Source organism: Tamandua tetradactyla, chromosome 7 (genome assembly GCF_023851605.1).
Source record: "Tamandua tetradactyla isolate mTamTet1 chromosome 7, mTamTet1.pri, whole genome shotgun sequence".
NCBI classification, from domain to species: domain Eukaryota; kingdom Metazoa; phylum Chordata; class Mammalia; order Pilosa; family Myrmecophagidae; genus Tamandua; species Tamandua tetradactyla.
Genome location: NC_135333.1, coordinates 117,627,389 through 117,643,099, shown reverse-complemented (window position 1 = coordinate 117,643,099; position 15,711 = coordinate 117,627,389). Strand labels below are relative to the sequence as shown.

The following is a 15,711-nucleotide window of genomic DNA, read 5'->3' as shown; positions in this document are numbered from 1 at the left end:
GGGGATTTATTAGGTTACAAATGTATAGTTCTAAGGCCATGAAAATGTTCAGATTAAAGCACAAACAAGAGGATACCTTCACTCAGAAGACAATCACATCACGGGTTTCACTGTCACATGGAAAGGCACATGTCAACATCTGCTGTCATTATTTCCTGACTTCTGGTTTCAAATTATTTTTTCAGCTTCTGGCATCTCCTGGGTCACTGCCTTCTGCATCTCCAAACATCTATGTCCTAGTTTCATCTCTCTGCTCTCTGTGTCACCTCTGAGCTCTTTCTCCCAAGATCATTTTTAACAACACAAGTAAACTAATTAACACCCACTTTGAATGGACAAGGTCACATCTCTACAGAAGTCATCTAATTGAAAGATTCCTACTACTATGTCTATACCCACAAGATTGGATTAAAAGAACATAGCTTTTCTGGAGTATGTTACAGTTTCAAACCAGCACAGACACATTTGCATTTGAATGTAAATGTGCACATACCATTAGGTAGGTGCTTTGCTTAATTCTGGACACACCAGGGGCTCTATGGCCTTATAAAGAATCCTATATACTCTTTCTCAGCTGATTGGCTCCCAGCTTAACTTTGAACTTTCTTACTTTGGGCTCTCTCCCATGCTACAGGTACCTCCCTGAAGGAAAGGAGCATGATACAGAATACAGTCACTACAGAAAGTGCCATTAAAAAACTCTTCCTTCCCATGTCTTGGGAATGAAGAATAAACAAGACTTGTCTGAAGAATTTCCTTTGCTAATAACTGCTTCCCTGTTCACATCTGCCTAATTTTGTTACTGACCCAGGAGACTCCCCTCAGAGGTTGACAATGGAAGCCTTGCTGATATTCAAATGTTACTGGGAGTAGGAGGTAGTATATTCTGGAAGACCTCTGATGAATGATCCAGGATTGAAAATATGAAGACTTGAGAGTAAGCACAAGTAGTGACCCTAGGGCAGAAAACATTCAAAGAAGTGAAATTCCCCCAAACAATCCCATGTCAACTTAAGAAAAGATTCTCAGAGTCCCAAATGTGACAGAAGCAGTGAATGGGCACGAAGGTTAGGTGAGAAGGGGGCAAACCCATAAAGGGAAAAGGGGTTCAGGTATGGTCAGGGTGGGATGGGCTTTAATCTCTCTCCCTCAAAAAACAAACAAAACCTCTCTTTTCATATATCTCTTTATGTGCAGATTTATTTCTGCTTGTGTGGGTGTTTCTTTTCACTATTACTCATGTCATTCAGCAAAATTCAATTTATAAATTATTTTTCTTTGGTCAGGGCCTTTATATTATATTTAAAAAATATTTAAGGATCATGAATATGTTACACTATGTTTTATTTCACGTTTTAATTTTCACATTTAATCAACAATCCATCTGGAAAAATGTGTATTGTGTAGAGGTGAAGACCTATGTCCTTTCTCTGTGGACAGCCAAATGACCCATCATTCTTTAACACTTTATGGCAACAATCATCATTTCTTCCTTGAAATGTAGTATTTTGTCAGAAATCAATTGAAATTATATATATATATATATAAAATATATAATTTATTTTATATCATTTGTCTATATGTCTACTTTTGTGACAGTTTGACACTGTCTTAATTATAGTGATTTGAAATTAGTTATGAAATCTAGTCTGGATTTGTTCCTTCTTCAGTTAAGCTTGATCCTTCTTGGCTGATGGATTTCTAAACATTTAATTTTGAATCATGTGCAAATTTCATAAATTGACCCTAGAGTATTTTGATTGGAATTTGATGACTCTATAGATAAACTGAAGAAAAACTGTTATCTTTGAGATATTGTCTTCATATCACTGAGTATGATAAAGCATTCTATTCCATGTCCAGAAGATTTTGTAGTTTTGTTTGAACAGGTCTGAAATATTGGAAACAAAAACTTTATGAACTATCAAGTGACCTTGTAATATATTTTTTCTATTATACTTCATTTTATAAAATGTTCTACTCATTACAGAGAAATTTTTTTAGACTCCCTGTTTGTGACCCAAAGTTGAAAAAAATCTTTCCTTGAAAGAGGAACTTGTTTCCTGTATTATTTGTGTTTTACTCGTAGGAGCTATACATGCATGTATGTGTATCTCATCAAATGTTTTTTGAGGGAAATAAATAATGATATTAGCAGTCATTCACCAAGAAGACTTCAATTGGCTCAGAGAGTATATACATTTAACTGGAAGGTATATTAACTGTTCAGATTTCACATTTAATCCACCCCCCTGCCCTTAACAGTATTTGTGCTTCCTTCTAAAAGAAACAGTCCTTTTTACCATATGTTTGAAGATTTTCTTCATTGTTGGTTCCTTTGTGCATAAATGAAAGGGTTAAAAAGTGGAGCAACTGAGGTACAGAGCCCTGCAATTCCTTTAGAAAAAGAAATTCTTTGTGGGACTAAGGGTTTAATGTACATGAAGATACAGCTGCCATAAGAGAAGGGGATCACAATCATGTGGGAAGAATTCCACAAAAATGCTCTTTTCCTCTGATTTTAGTTGAAGGGATTTTTAGGATTGTTAGCACAATGTAGGTATAAGATATTATCACCATTATCAGTATCACCAAGAGTGTCTCCAAAGCTGAGCTGGTCTCCAGGATCCTGGTATCTGGTCAGGAGACCTGCAGAAGCAGAGTAGGGTCACAATAGAAATGATCCACAATATTAGGAGCACAGAAGTCAAAATTTAGACCCAGTGTCTAAAAACAGATGAATTGAAAAAGAAAATGTGGCACACCCACACAACGGAACATTATTTAGCCATCAAAATAAGTGAAGTGTTGGCACATGCTACAGCATGGATAAACCTTGAGAACATGATGTTGAGTGAAATAACCCAGACACAAAAGGGCAAATATCTTATGATGTCTCTTATATGAATACTTATAATAAACAAATTCTTAGAGACAGAAAATAAGATGATGGCCATCAGATGTGGGAGAGGTGGAATGGGGAGTAATTGCCAAATGAGTACTCTAGAATTAATAGAAAATGGTGAAAGTTACATAGTATTGCCACTGTATTAATATCTTGAAGTATCAATTTAAAATGATTTTTGTTATGTATAAATTACTACAATTAAAAATAAATTATTAAAAAGCAAGCAGAGAAACAAATTGATAGATTTGAAACTATGATTAACAATATTGATAACCTAAAAAAGTATAAAAGAGTGTATCCACCAAGTTCAAAATGCAATTAGTCTCAAGTTCACATGGAATACTCACAAAATTGACTATAACCTAAGCATAAGGTAAATTCAAACAAATTTCATAGGATTAAACCCTTACAGCATGTGTTCTTTAATCATAATGGAATTGAGCACAGAGTAATAACTTCCAAATAAGTAGAAACTTACTGAATGGTTAGAAATTCAGCAATATTTTTCTAAGTAGACAATTGGTTAAATAAGGAATTACATAAGATGTTGGAAAAATTTGAACTATGTGATGATAAAAAATGTCGCATACTGAAATTATGAGATGTTTGCTAAAGCTGTGGTTAAGGAAAATTTGTACCATTAAGTGCATACATTAGAAATGAGAAAAGTTAAAATCAAGTATCAAATTGGTACTATCCTGTCCAATGTCTTGTTCAATAGCTGTCTTGTTCAATAAAGTACCAATGGCCACATGAAGTTGCTGAGCATCTGAAATGATGCTAGTGCAAAAGGGAACTGATTATTTTAGCAAAATAACTATAAAAAATATACAGCAACTTGTGGCCAGTGGCTAATTCATGGTCAGCACAGAAGTAAATTATCTTATCAACAGGTTACGCTATAGAAGAAAATTATATCCAAGTAATTTCGATGGACAGATTATTGAGGTGTAATTTAAGTACAATAAAATTTACACTTTGGGATATATGACTTATAAACTTTGACAGACAATCAAGGTATAAATTGTTTTTATATCACCATAAAAATATCCCTCATCACGCTTTGTAGTCAATTCCTTCTTTTCACCTTCAACCCTTGGAACAGCTGATCAAATTTTAGTTGGTAGGTTAGGTTTTTTCCGGAAATATATGAATGGAATCAAACAATTTGATGTCTTTCTGTATGTGTCTTTTTGCACTGGACAGAATGCTTTTAAGATTTATGTGTGTTTTTTTGTATATTAGCAGTTTATTTCATTTTATGGTTAAATACTATTCTATTATATATATATATTCCAAAAAAAATTCTATGTATTCATCAGCAGTTGAATTGGGGTTGTTAACAGTTGGGATGTTAACATAAAATTTTATTTAACAGATGAAACTCAGTGCACTTGAAGTATCAGTGTCCACCAACAAACCATTCAGTCTCAGTTTAAAATGGTTTACAGTAAAATCTAAATAGGTCTTGTTGCTTAGTTGAAACAAAGCATGTTTCATGTTGGTGCAAACCAGCTGGGAAATTCCAGTGTTGCTCCCCTGACAACGAAACTGCTAATGTTATTGTTGCATAATTCACTGACTTCTCTAAATCATTTATATTACTCCTCTGGGATACTTCCACTTCAGCTTTTATTTAAAGTGGATTACAGTGATATATTTTATTGCAAATAATTAGCACTTTTGAAGAAGTGCTCCCTGAGAAGATATTTTATTTATTTCAATAAATTCTCTTGAGTGTGTAGTAAGTGAAAAATGATAAAAGTGTAGCATTTTGTAAGTGTACAATTAAAATTGTCATTTTTTTTTACTTGGACAAGTTGCTTACCTTTCATTAGATGATTTTTTTTGTTATATTTTAAAAATACATGCCTGTATTTAGGTTTTGAATGATAGCAATAGCAGTTGCAACGCATTTCATGGAGATAATTAAGGACAAAATTTCACAAAATGGACCTTATCTGGCATGAAAGATGGCTCCCCTTAAAAATTATTGACCTGAGTCCCATCTTCAAAGTGAGTAAGGATTTGAGGGAAGTGGAAGTGGAAGATCGATATAGAAGCACCATATGTACATATTTCCTCTTCCCATAACAATCATTTCTATTAAATACACCCATTGCAATAATAAAAATTGATTTTAAAAGTGAATAACACCATTAATTATGTTAGTGCACATCTCTTCCATACACAAAAAGGAGAAGAATGCAAACAATAGATGCCAAGAAGGTAAGTCTACTATAATTTTAACTTTACTTCCAAATCATATTTTAAGGCAGATGACCAAGAATTCAAATCCAGGGAGTTTAATTTGACTACTGACTTTTCACGTTTATACATCTTTTTTAATGGAGCATAATTTTAAAGTGATGCATATAGTAAGTGTTACCATGTATTTTATTAATATATTATAGGATTTAAATCTCTTTTCCTCTGACCCTCTTTATGAAACTAGTTGCTGCATATGGTTAGCTGATGTGAACAAAATAGTAAGCAGCCCTTCTCTGGAATTTGAAATAACATTCCTCTAGAACAGACTGAGAGACCCACATGGCAACAGAAACTGATTACTTCTAGAAAATTCCTTTTCAAATCAGGAATATAACAAAAATAGAAGTCCTGAGATAACAAGGTTGAACAAGGGTTGAACAAGTTCAACCTTGTATCTTTATCAACCTTGTATAAAGATACAAGTATATATCTTTATATACTTGTACAATAAAGTTTATAATCACTTGCCACTGACATCTGTTAGTATTAAATAGTTATTAAAAATTTTAAAGCTATTCACTAATATCCGCTTTGGAAAATCACATTAAGAATATAAAATCTTAGGTTTTTTTCCCAAATGAGAAAAAATTAAAAACTAAAGGTCAATGATATTAAAAAGGGAAGATATGAAAGAATAAAGATACACAGAAAATTTTATTTTTCAGAATATATCCTTAGTCAACCATTTCATTTTAAAGTTCACAGATAATGCATAAAAGGAATAAGACTGACATACTCACCATAATAGGGGCACAGTAAAATCTGAGGTACAAAGAATTTTTTATATAGAAAAGATAAAAATTAGTATTATTTCTTGGACATTCATATGTTTTTTAAAGAATATGCAGGAAGCAAAAAGTGCCAAAATTATGTAGATTCATAGAAGAAGAAATTTCGTTAATTAAAAATAAGATCAAATATATTATAATAAAATATTTTACTTATTTGCTTCAGTCATTTTTTGCCTTTTATTATTTGCCCATAGTCTAAAAAACAATTTTGTATTTGCATATTGACAATCAAGAAAATTAGTAATAGCGATAGTATACTCTCATTGAACATTTCAAAACATTTGAAGTTAGAATCTTTAACTTTTGAAACTCAATAATATCTCAGTCATTGACTAGCCTGAGAATTACAATACAATATACTATACCTTCTAAAAATCACTCTGATGTCATTCTAAGAAGGCTAACAAACTTTGTGGCAATTTCACAGTTATAATAAAAATAACAGTCTGGTATTTAAATAAACTGAATCTGAAGAAAAAGAAGAACAGATAGAATTATTATTTTGTTTTATCTTTGATTTGTTTTGAATTTGCCATAATTAATCTCCTTCACCAATTTTTAATTTGGAATACCCTCTACTATTCCTTGAAAAGACCACTTTGTAAGAAGTTTTAAAGACACTAAATAAATAAATATAAATAAGCAAACAGATTTATGTATATCTATATATACATACATAATTAAAATAAGTACAATGTAAGGCTAAAGACATTTCTATTCTGCAAGATTTAAAATAAAATAATAGCTTTTTCTGAGGAAAGGAGTGGGTTACAATGAAAATGTCACAAGGAATACATGTCAAGATATTTGATAAATGAGGAAACTCTATTGAGATTAATTTTGAATAAAGTTTCAGAAATGAAACTCTGATTATAGGTCAAAGATAAGATTTATTCAAATCCACTTTCTATATGCAAAAAAGAAAATACATTTTAAATAATTAATATGCTTCTATATTAATTATACACAGTATATATTCAGAGTAATGTCCTTTTGAATATTATTGGCTAAAATGCATATTGGCAAAAAATTCATGTGCTGGTGAAAAATTGTGAGGACCATTATAAAGAGAACTAAGGATTTGGATGGGATTTTGAATTGACCATTTATTTATGTCATCTATTTCAAACTGGAGAAATCACTTAAATATGGGTATGTTTGAAAATATATGTCATTGTACATTTTAGATAAATAGGTGTTTATATTTGTGTGTGTCTTTGTGTGTGTGTGTGTGTGTAGATAGTTATCATTTTTATCTTCTTTCTATATAGATTTAACAAGAGTCCTGAAAGAGAAATGAAGAACCAATCAAAGGAAATACAATTCATACTGGTAGGCCTGACAGATGACCCTCAGCTGCAAATTGTGATTTTCTTCTTTCTCTTTCTCAACTACCTGTTGAGCTTGATGGGGAATTTAATCATAATCCTTCTTACCCTGTTGGATCCCCGTCTCAAGACCCCAATGTATTTCTTTCTCCGAAATTTCTCATTTTTGGAAATTATATTCACAACAGTGTGTATTCCCAGGTTCCTAATGACCATGGTGACTAGAGACAAAACCATTTCTTATAATAATTGTGCAGCTCAATTATTTTTTATCCTTCTACTTGGAGTTACAGAATTTTACCTTCTGGCTGCCATGTCCTATGACCGCTATGTGGCCATCTGCAAACCGCTGCATTACCCCATCATTATGAACAACAAAGTTTGCTATCAACTTGTACTTAGCTCTTGGGTAACTGGATTCCTAATCATCTTTCCACCATTGGTCATGGGGCTCAAATTGGATTTCTGTGCTTCCAGAGTCATTGATCACTTTATGTGTGAAACTTCTCCTATCCTGCAGATCTCCTGCACAGATACACATGTCCTAGAACTGATGTCTTTTATCTTAGCTGTGGTGACACTTGCAGTCACATTGGTATTAGTGATTCTGTCTTACACTTACATCATTAAGACTATTCTGAAATTCCCTTCTGCACAGCAAAGGACCAAAGCTTTTTCCACCTGCACTTCCCATATGACTGTTGTCTCCTTAACTTATGGTAGTTGTATCTTCATGTATATTAAGCCGTCTGCAAAAGAAAGAGTGACCATATCCAAAGGTGTAGCTTTGCTCTATACCTCAGTCGCCCCTTTACTAAATCCCTTCATTTACACTCTGAGGAACCAGCAGGTCAAAGAAGTTTTCAGGGGTGTGCTCCAAAAGATTGGGCATTTTTCAAAAAATTGATTTAAAACATATGATACAAATTGCAACTTTAAAATAAAAACAAAAAAGGAATCCACACATTTGTTCTGATTATGTTTATGTAGCTCATCAGTTTTCTCATGCATGAGATTCTTTCAAAGAAGCTTGTAGCTCAATTCCAAACTCACATTCACTCTTCACTGTTAAAAATTCCACCCTGCTGTGGTAAACTTACTTGCTTCGATTTTTTAATTAAAAATTTATGTATCATCTCCTGAAGAGACATTAGTTTCCAGAAACTATAACTTAGGTGAAAAAGTGTCCTGAAAATTTTATATTCTCCCTGTAATTTGTTAATTAATCTGACATATATTTATAAAATACCTAGCTTATGCCATATTTTGGGAGAGGTTTAATCTTTACCTTTTTAACAAGTTGGATTTCCCTAAAGAAGGCAAACATATAAGCATATGTTGCCATAATGTGTGTGATTAGGACTGTAACAAAGCTATACAAACTATTATGTGATATTTGGGGTAGCTTCTAAAGCATGTTGGAAATCAGGAAGGTCTTCTAAGATAAAGTAATAATTTAATGATGCTAACAATATATAGAAGATAAGAAGATTGACACAAAAATGTTGGAGAGATGTGTTTGGAGAGGTCCCATGTCTCAATTATACAAGGAGGTTTTGAAACACGCATCCTAGCGTTAGTAAAGTCTTCATTGCATACACATTATGGGAAACTGCACAGATTACTCAAAAATTTTATGCCACACATTCTCCTTATGTAAAGTAAGAGATACAACCCTTACCTCATAATTCAGTCAATTGATTTAATGCTATTAGGTCTGTTTAACACTCAGGAAGGAAAGACACTTATTCTGAGCAATTCAAGAATCTGATGCAACAAATGCTTGATGTGCTTGGTGGACTGAATCTTGTACATCAGTTGAGACGTATTCTCAGTCTTGATCCACATTTCTGTGGGTGTGAACCCATTGTAAACGGGACAGATATTTTTATATATTGCAGATATTTCTAGTCAAGGTGTGGCACAACTGAATGAGGTAGGCCCTTAATCCAAATTAATGGGAGTCCTTTTGAAGCAGATGAAATTTGAATACAGAGGGAGAAAGCCGTGGGGGTGAGTCAAAAGTCAGAAGTTAGCAGAATCTGGAAAAGAAAGGAGAGGACATATCATGAGAGAGAATAATGAAGGAACCCAAGAATTGCTAGCAAGTCAGAATATTAAACCCAAAAGAAAGCAAATCTACTTGCCTTTGAACATGTGAGCAAATAAATTCCTGTTTATTGACCCCAAACCAATTTGTGGTATTTGTGATCACAGTGTAGCAAAACTAAGATAGTGTTCATGGGAGTGTAAAGGAAACATATCTAGAGACAGTATTGGGCTGAAACAAGAAAGGATCTATATGCCAGAAAAGTATTTTGGACTTAGGCATGTTATCAGTTATTTCCACAGCTTTTTGTTTATAAGAATCACCTAGATGATGTTATAAATGTTTTTCAAGTTCTCATACCTCGTTTTTCTCAGTCAATAAGTTTGGGGTATAGAAAATGAATCATTTGTTTAATATGCAGTTCAGTTTATTTTAAAGTAGTGGTCATTATCTGACATCTCAAACAAAGAGAAATATTGAAAGTGTGCTTAAGAGGAAAACATTAATGAACAGCTTGTATATTTTAGGAAGATTAATCCAGCAATGATATTGAATATGGCTGTCTCAGAATCAAGGGACCAAATGAGAGGCACATTGTTTTAAACTTCTGAGAAATTTTGTAGTTTAATATATAAATATAACCAGGGGTCTAGAATTGGGTAATAAATTCAGAGATATTTAGAAGAAAGAAGTAAGAGATTTTATTAAATGTCTACATTGTGGAGATAATGGAGTGGGAGTTTCTGAGATCACTTCCTTTGGATTACTCACTCCCTAGTTCAACCCCCATTACCTATGCATTAAATGACCTTGAGGAAATGTTTTCAAATCACCTCCAAAAATTGTCAATGACAGAGAAATTACAAAGATGCACAGTTATCCAAAAAGAGAAGAGATCTAAAGAGTCAAGATGAACCAAGATAAACCTAGAAGCAGATATTTTAAGATATTTTGTTGTTGTGATTTTAATCTACTGTCTTTCTTGCTTGATATGTATTAACGCCTGGTTTTGGTTCTAATTGGTCATTTATTTCACATACTCATAAGACATCCATTTATCACTAAGGAAATGAGGAATGTAATACCATGTTTTTCCTTCTCTTCTCCCATTCTTCTTCTTCCTTACAATTTGCCATTGCTAGAAGAAACTTACATGTACATATTTATGTGCCTCATCATCAGTTCACCTGTAATCAAACTCAATCTCAAAAAGCCTAAGAAAGGAAAAATTATTTTGTTTTAATCTGAACTTTGGTAATAGAGCCATATACATAAATAGTAACAAATTATACATGTTCTTTTTTATTGTTTTGATATTTGATTGATTAGTGTAATACAATGTAATGACCAGAATAGCCTGCTACTTCTTTCATATATATTTGTATACTTGAAGTTTTTCTCCACCTGGTGAAAGTCCTCACCCTAGAAAGTGCTCACTGAGAATTAATATTCTCATTTATCAGGCCCTGGAATCCTCTCTTCCCATTTTCCAAGTAACCCTAGGTAGAGTCCCTTCAAATGAAATTGAGTAGAAGTGTTACTTTCTCATGACATCTGGAAAGTTCCTCTTTAGTGTACATTTTCAACGGAGCCTCTCAGGAGTTTTTTCAAGTGGAAAAGCAGAAGTGCCTGAGGTCTCCAAACAGTAATTACTTTGACCTAATGCATGCTATTCCACATTATATAGCAATTCTGACAATTGTCTTTTGCTTTTGAATTAAGACACTCATTTATTTCATTTCCTATGGAGAAATAATTAGCCTCCAAATTTTAATTTTATTGTATTTCTGTGATACTCATGTATTTGAACAAAAAAACTGGGTGAGGAATGAGAAAAAAGGAAAAAGAGAAAGATGACAGAGACAGAAAGCTGTAGAGTAGAAAAAATTTTTTTTCATTAAATCGAAAACAAACTTATAAAAATTGCTTCATTTTTTGAAGCCCTGAATTGTGTTTTTAAATTGCAAAAATACACCATCATTTGTCTTTCAGCATGAAATACCTTTTTCTCTGAGGAAACTGAGGTCCAACCCTAGGAAATTTCTCTTAAACTAAGTATCTAGTCAGTGATTCAAGACTTTCTTTGCCAGGAAAACCAATGTATCTTCATTTTTATCACCATATTTATCTTCACCGTTATTGTCTTTATCACATTTCTAAGACATTGTCACAAATGAAATTAATTAAAATTTCTTATTGTCATAATAGATGTCACAATCTGTATATATTCAAATTCTCACTTAGAAAAGTCAGATAATTAGTCTTGTTTACCACAATATAATATTAAATGCTAATTTGTGTTCAACTCATTTATTGTTCAGTTTTTCAGGGCATTGATAGCAAATAATTTTTATGATTCTGCTTCAATGACAGGATCAAAATTTATATCTTGAGTATTAAAGACATGATTTTAACTTCACTGTTAAATATTGACGATGTTTCCAAGTTTTTTACAACTAATCCAAGTATTTAGAAGGAAGGGTGATTGCACAATATCATTATTACAGAGAAGGAACAAGTTAATAAGAGGTATGTAGCTCTTTCTTTTGATCCTTGGTGACCCAAGTGGTAGTTTTATTTATTTATTTTTTTTTTGCATGGGCAGGCACCGGGAATCGAACCCGAATCTCTGTCATGGCAGGCGAGAAATCTTTCTGCCTGCTGAGCCACCGTGGCCAGCCTGCAAGTAATAGTTTTGTCTTAGACCAGCAGCACTCCCTGTAAATATCCAGATGGAACTTAATACCTGGTAGACAGCCAAGACTCTGTGGGCTCTACAGATGCTTTTCTTACATGAGCTTGAAAATGCATTTAGTGGGGTAAAAAATTGGCTGTTTAGTTCCCAGTTTCTTAGTTCACAGTACTATTAAGATTTTGGACCTAATAATTACTTGCTTTGAGTGGCTTTATTTTTAACAAATAGTGCTGAAAGAATTGGTTATCCATGGGCAAATGTATCATCTGTGACCCATATCCCACAGTATATAAAAGTTAACTCAAAATGGATCACTAATATAATTATAAATCTAAAATCATAAAAAGTCTGGAAGAAAATGTAAGAGAAATCTTTGTGACCTTGGATTAGACAAAGTATCATTCAAAAAAGAAAAATAAGTTGAACACTATATAAAATTATGAATTTCTGCTCTTCAAAAGACATTGATAAATTAATGAAAGAACAAACCTCAGACAGTGGGAAAATATTTATATATCACAAATCTTGGAAAAGGATTGGTCTATAAAACATAAAATACATTAAAAATAAATAATAAGCGAACAACCCATGTTAAAAAAAACAAATCTAAAATAATTTACTAGGGAAAAACATATAACAGGCAAATAAGCATAAAAAAGATAATCAAATCATTAGTCATTAGGGAAATGAAGTTAAAATCAGCGTGGAATTTATACTATATACCATGCAGAGAGGTCAAAAATAAAAATATTACACTTCCAAGTTTGGCAAAGATGTGGAAAATCTGAAGTTCACAAAAACTATGGGTGAGATTGTAAAATTGTAAAACCATTTTGGAAAACTGTTTGGAAATTTCTAAAAAGATAAAAATATAACTACTGTGTAATTCAGCCATTGCACTTCTAGCATTTAGCCAAGAGAAAGGATAGCATATGACCACCATATGACATTTGATTTAAAATCAACTATCCATAACAACTTCATTGCAAATGGCCAATACAGGACCTTACTGCCGCCAAAAGGCAAGGGGATAAATGAGTGGTGATATGTTCATAATAGTGAGTACTAGTTAGCAATAAAAATAAATGAACTATCTATAAGGTAATAGCATGGGTGAATTTCAAAATAATTGTGCTGAGTGAAATAAGCCCAGAAAATTAATACTCTATTATCCTTTCATGTAATAGTCTAAGAATTGCTAACCAATCTTTAAATGAGCAAGTAAGTGGCTGCGAAGGAAGGAGACAGAGGAGTGGTAGGAGAAAATTGCAGAGTTCCAAAAGGAAATTCTTGGTGGTGAAGGGTATGTTGAGTACCTTGATTGTGATGATGATTTTAGTTTTATATAATCATTGGGAGATGTGAACTTTTTAATAAATTTATCAAAGTTATTACACTGTGCCCTGAACAGACATGCAGTTCATAGTATACCCTACCTCAATAAAATTTGAAAAGATATATTGACATAAAAGGAGTTATATTGGTGAATAAATAAATGGGTTTTCTGTCTGTATGACCACATGAACTTTTATTAATTAACTTGTAAAAACATACTATTGATATAGAAATCATTATACAAGGTTTCTTTCTTTCTTTTTTTTTATTAATTAAAAAAAGAATTAACAAAACAATTAGAAATCATTCCAATCTACATGTACAATCAGTAATTCTTAATAACATCACATAGTTGCATATTCATCATTTCTTAGTACATTTGCATCAATTTAGAAAAAGAAATAAAAAGACAACAGAATAAGAATTAAAACAATAATAGAAAGAAAAAAAAACAAAAAAAACAAAAACAAAAAACCTATACCTCACATGCAGCTTCATTCAGTGTTTTAACATAATTGCATTACAATTGGGTAGTATTGTGCTGTCCATTTCTGAGTTTTTATATCCAGTCCCGTTGTACAGTCTGTATCCCTTCATCTCCAATTATCCCTTCTCTTTTTTTTTTTTTTTTAATTAACGGAAAAAAAGAAATTGACCCAACATTTAGAGATCATACCATTCTACACATGCAATCATTAATTCTTAACATCATCACATAGATGCATGATCATCATTTCTTAGTACATTTGCATTGGTTTAGAAGAACTAGCAACATAACCGAAAAAGATATAGAATGTTAATATAGAGAAAAAAATAAAAGCAATAATAGTAAAATCAAAACAAAACAAAACAAAACAAAACAAAAACCTATAGCTCAGATGCAGCTTCATTCAGTGTTTTAACATGATTACTTTACAATTAGGTATTATGGTGCTGTCCATTTTTGAGTTTTTGTATCTAGTCCTGTTGCACAGTCTGTATCCCTTCAGCTTCAATTACCCATTGTCTTACCCTGTTTCTAACTCCTGCTGAACTCTGTTACCAATGACATATTTCAAGTTTATTCTCGAATGTCCGTTCACATCAGTGGGACCATACAGTATTTGTCCTTTAGTTTTTGGCTGGATTCACTCAGCATAATATTCTCTAGGTCCATCCATGTTATTACATGGTTCATAAGTTTATCTTGTCTTAAAGCTGCATAATATTCCATCGTATGTATATACCACAGTTTGTTTAGCCACTCTTCTGTTGATGGAGATTTTGGCTGTTTCCATCTCTTTGCAATTGTAAATAATGCTGCTATAAACATTGGTGTGCAAATGTCTGTTTGTGTCTTTGCCCTTAAGTCCTTTGAGTAGATACCTAGCAATGGTATTGCTGGGTCGTATGGCAATTCTATATTCAGCTTTTTGAGGAACCGCCAAACTGCCTTCCACAGTGGTTGCACCATTTGACATTCCCACCAACAGTGGATAAGTGTGCCTCTTTCTCCGCATCCTCTCCAGCACTTGTCATTTTCTGTTTTGTTGATAATGGCCATTCTGGTGGGTGTGAGATGATATCTCATTGTGGTTTTGATTTGCATTTCTCTAATGGCCAGGGACATTGAGCATCTCTTCATGTGCCTCTTGGCCATCCGTATTTCCTCTTCTGAGAGGTGTCTGTTCAAGTCTTTTTCCCATTTTGTAATTGGGTTGGCTGTCTTTTTGTTGTTGAGATGAACAATCTCTTTATAAATTCTGGATACTAGACCTTTATCTGATATATCATTTCCAAATATTGTCTCCCATTGTGAAGGCTGTCTTTCTACTTTCTTGATGAAGTTCTTTGATGCACAAAAGTGTTTAATTTTGAGGAGTTCCCGCTTATTTATTTCCTTCTTCAGTGCTCTTGCTTTAGGTTTAAGGTCCATAAAACCGCCTCCAGTTGTAAGATCCATAAGATATCTCCCAACATTTTCCTCTAACTGTTTTATGGTCTTAGACCTAATGTTTAGATCTTTGATCCATTTTGAGTTAACTTTTGTATAGGGTGTGAGAGATGGGTCTTCTTTCATTCTTTTGCATATGGATATACAGTTCTCTAGGCACCATTTATTGAAGAGACTGCTCTGTCCCAGGTGAGTTGGCTTGACTGCCTTATCAAAGATCAAATGTCCATAGATGAGAGGGTCTATATCTGAGCACTCTATTCGATTCCATTGGTCGATATATCTATCTTTATGCCAATACCATGCTGTTTTGACCACTGTGGCTTCATAATATGCCTTAAAGTCAGGCAGCGCGAGACCTCCAGCTTCGTTTTTTTTCCTCAAGATGTTTTTAGCAATT

General features: G+C 32.9%; 1 protein-coding gene across 1 annotated transcript; it reads left to right on the top strand.

Annotated features, from left to right (window-relative positions):
* The first annotated feature begins 7,266 nt into the window (after positions 1–7,266).
* On the top strand, positions 7,267–8,205 carry LOC143690022 (olfactory receptor 6C6). The gene has a single exon (XM_077168033.1). The coding sequence runs from the start codon at positions 7,267–7,269 to the stop codon at positions 8,203–8,205; it is 939 nt and encodes a 312-aa protein (XP_077024148.1).
* Positions 8,206–15,711: the final 7,506 nt, after the last annotated feature.

Excerpts from the sequence above, each read along its gene's own strand:
- LOC143690022 (XM_077168033.1), top strand. The coding sequence starts at position 7,267 with ATGAAGAACCAATCAAAGGAAATACAATTCATACTGGTAGGCCTGACA.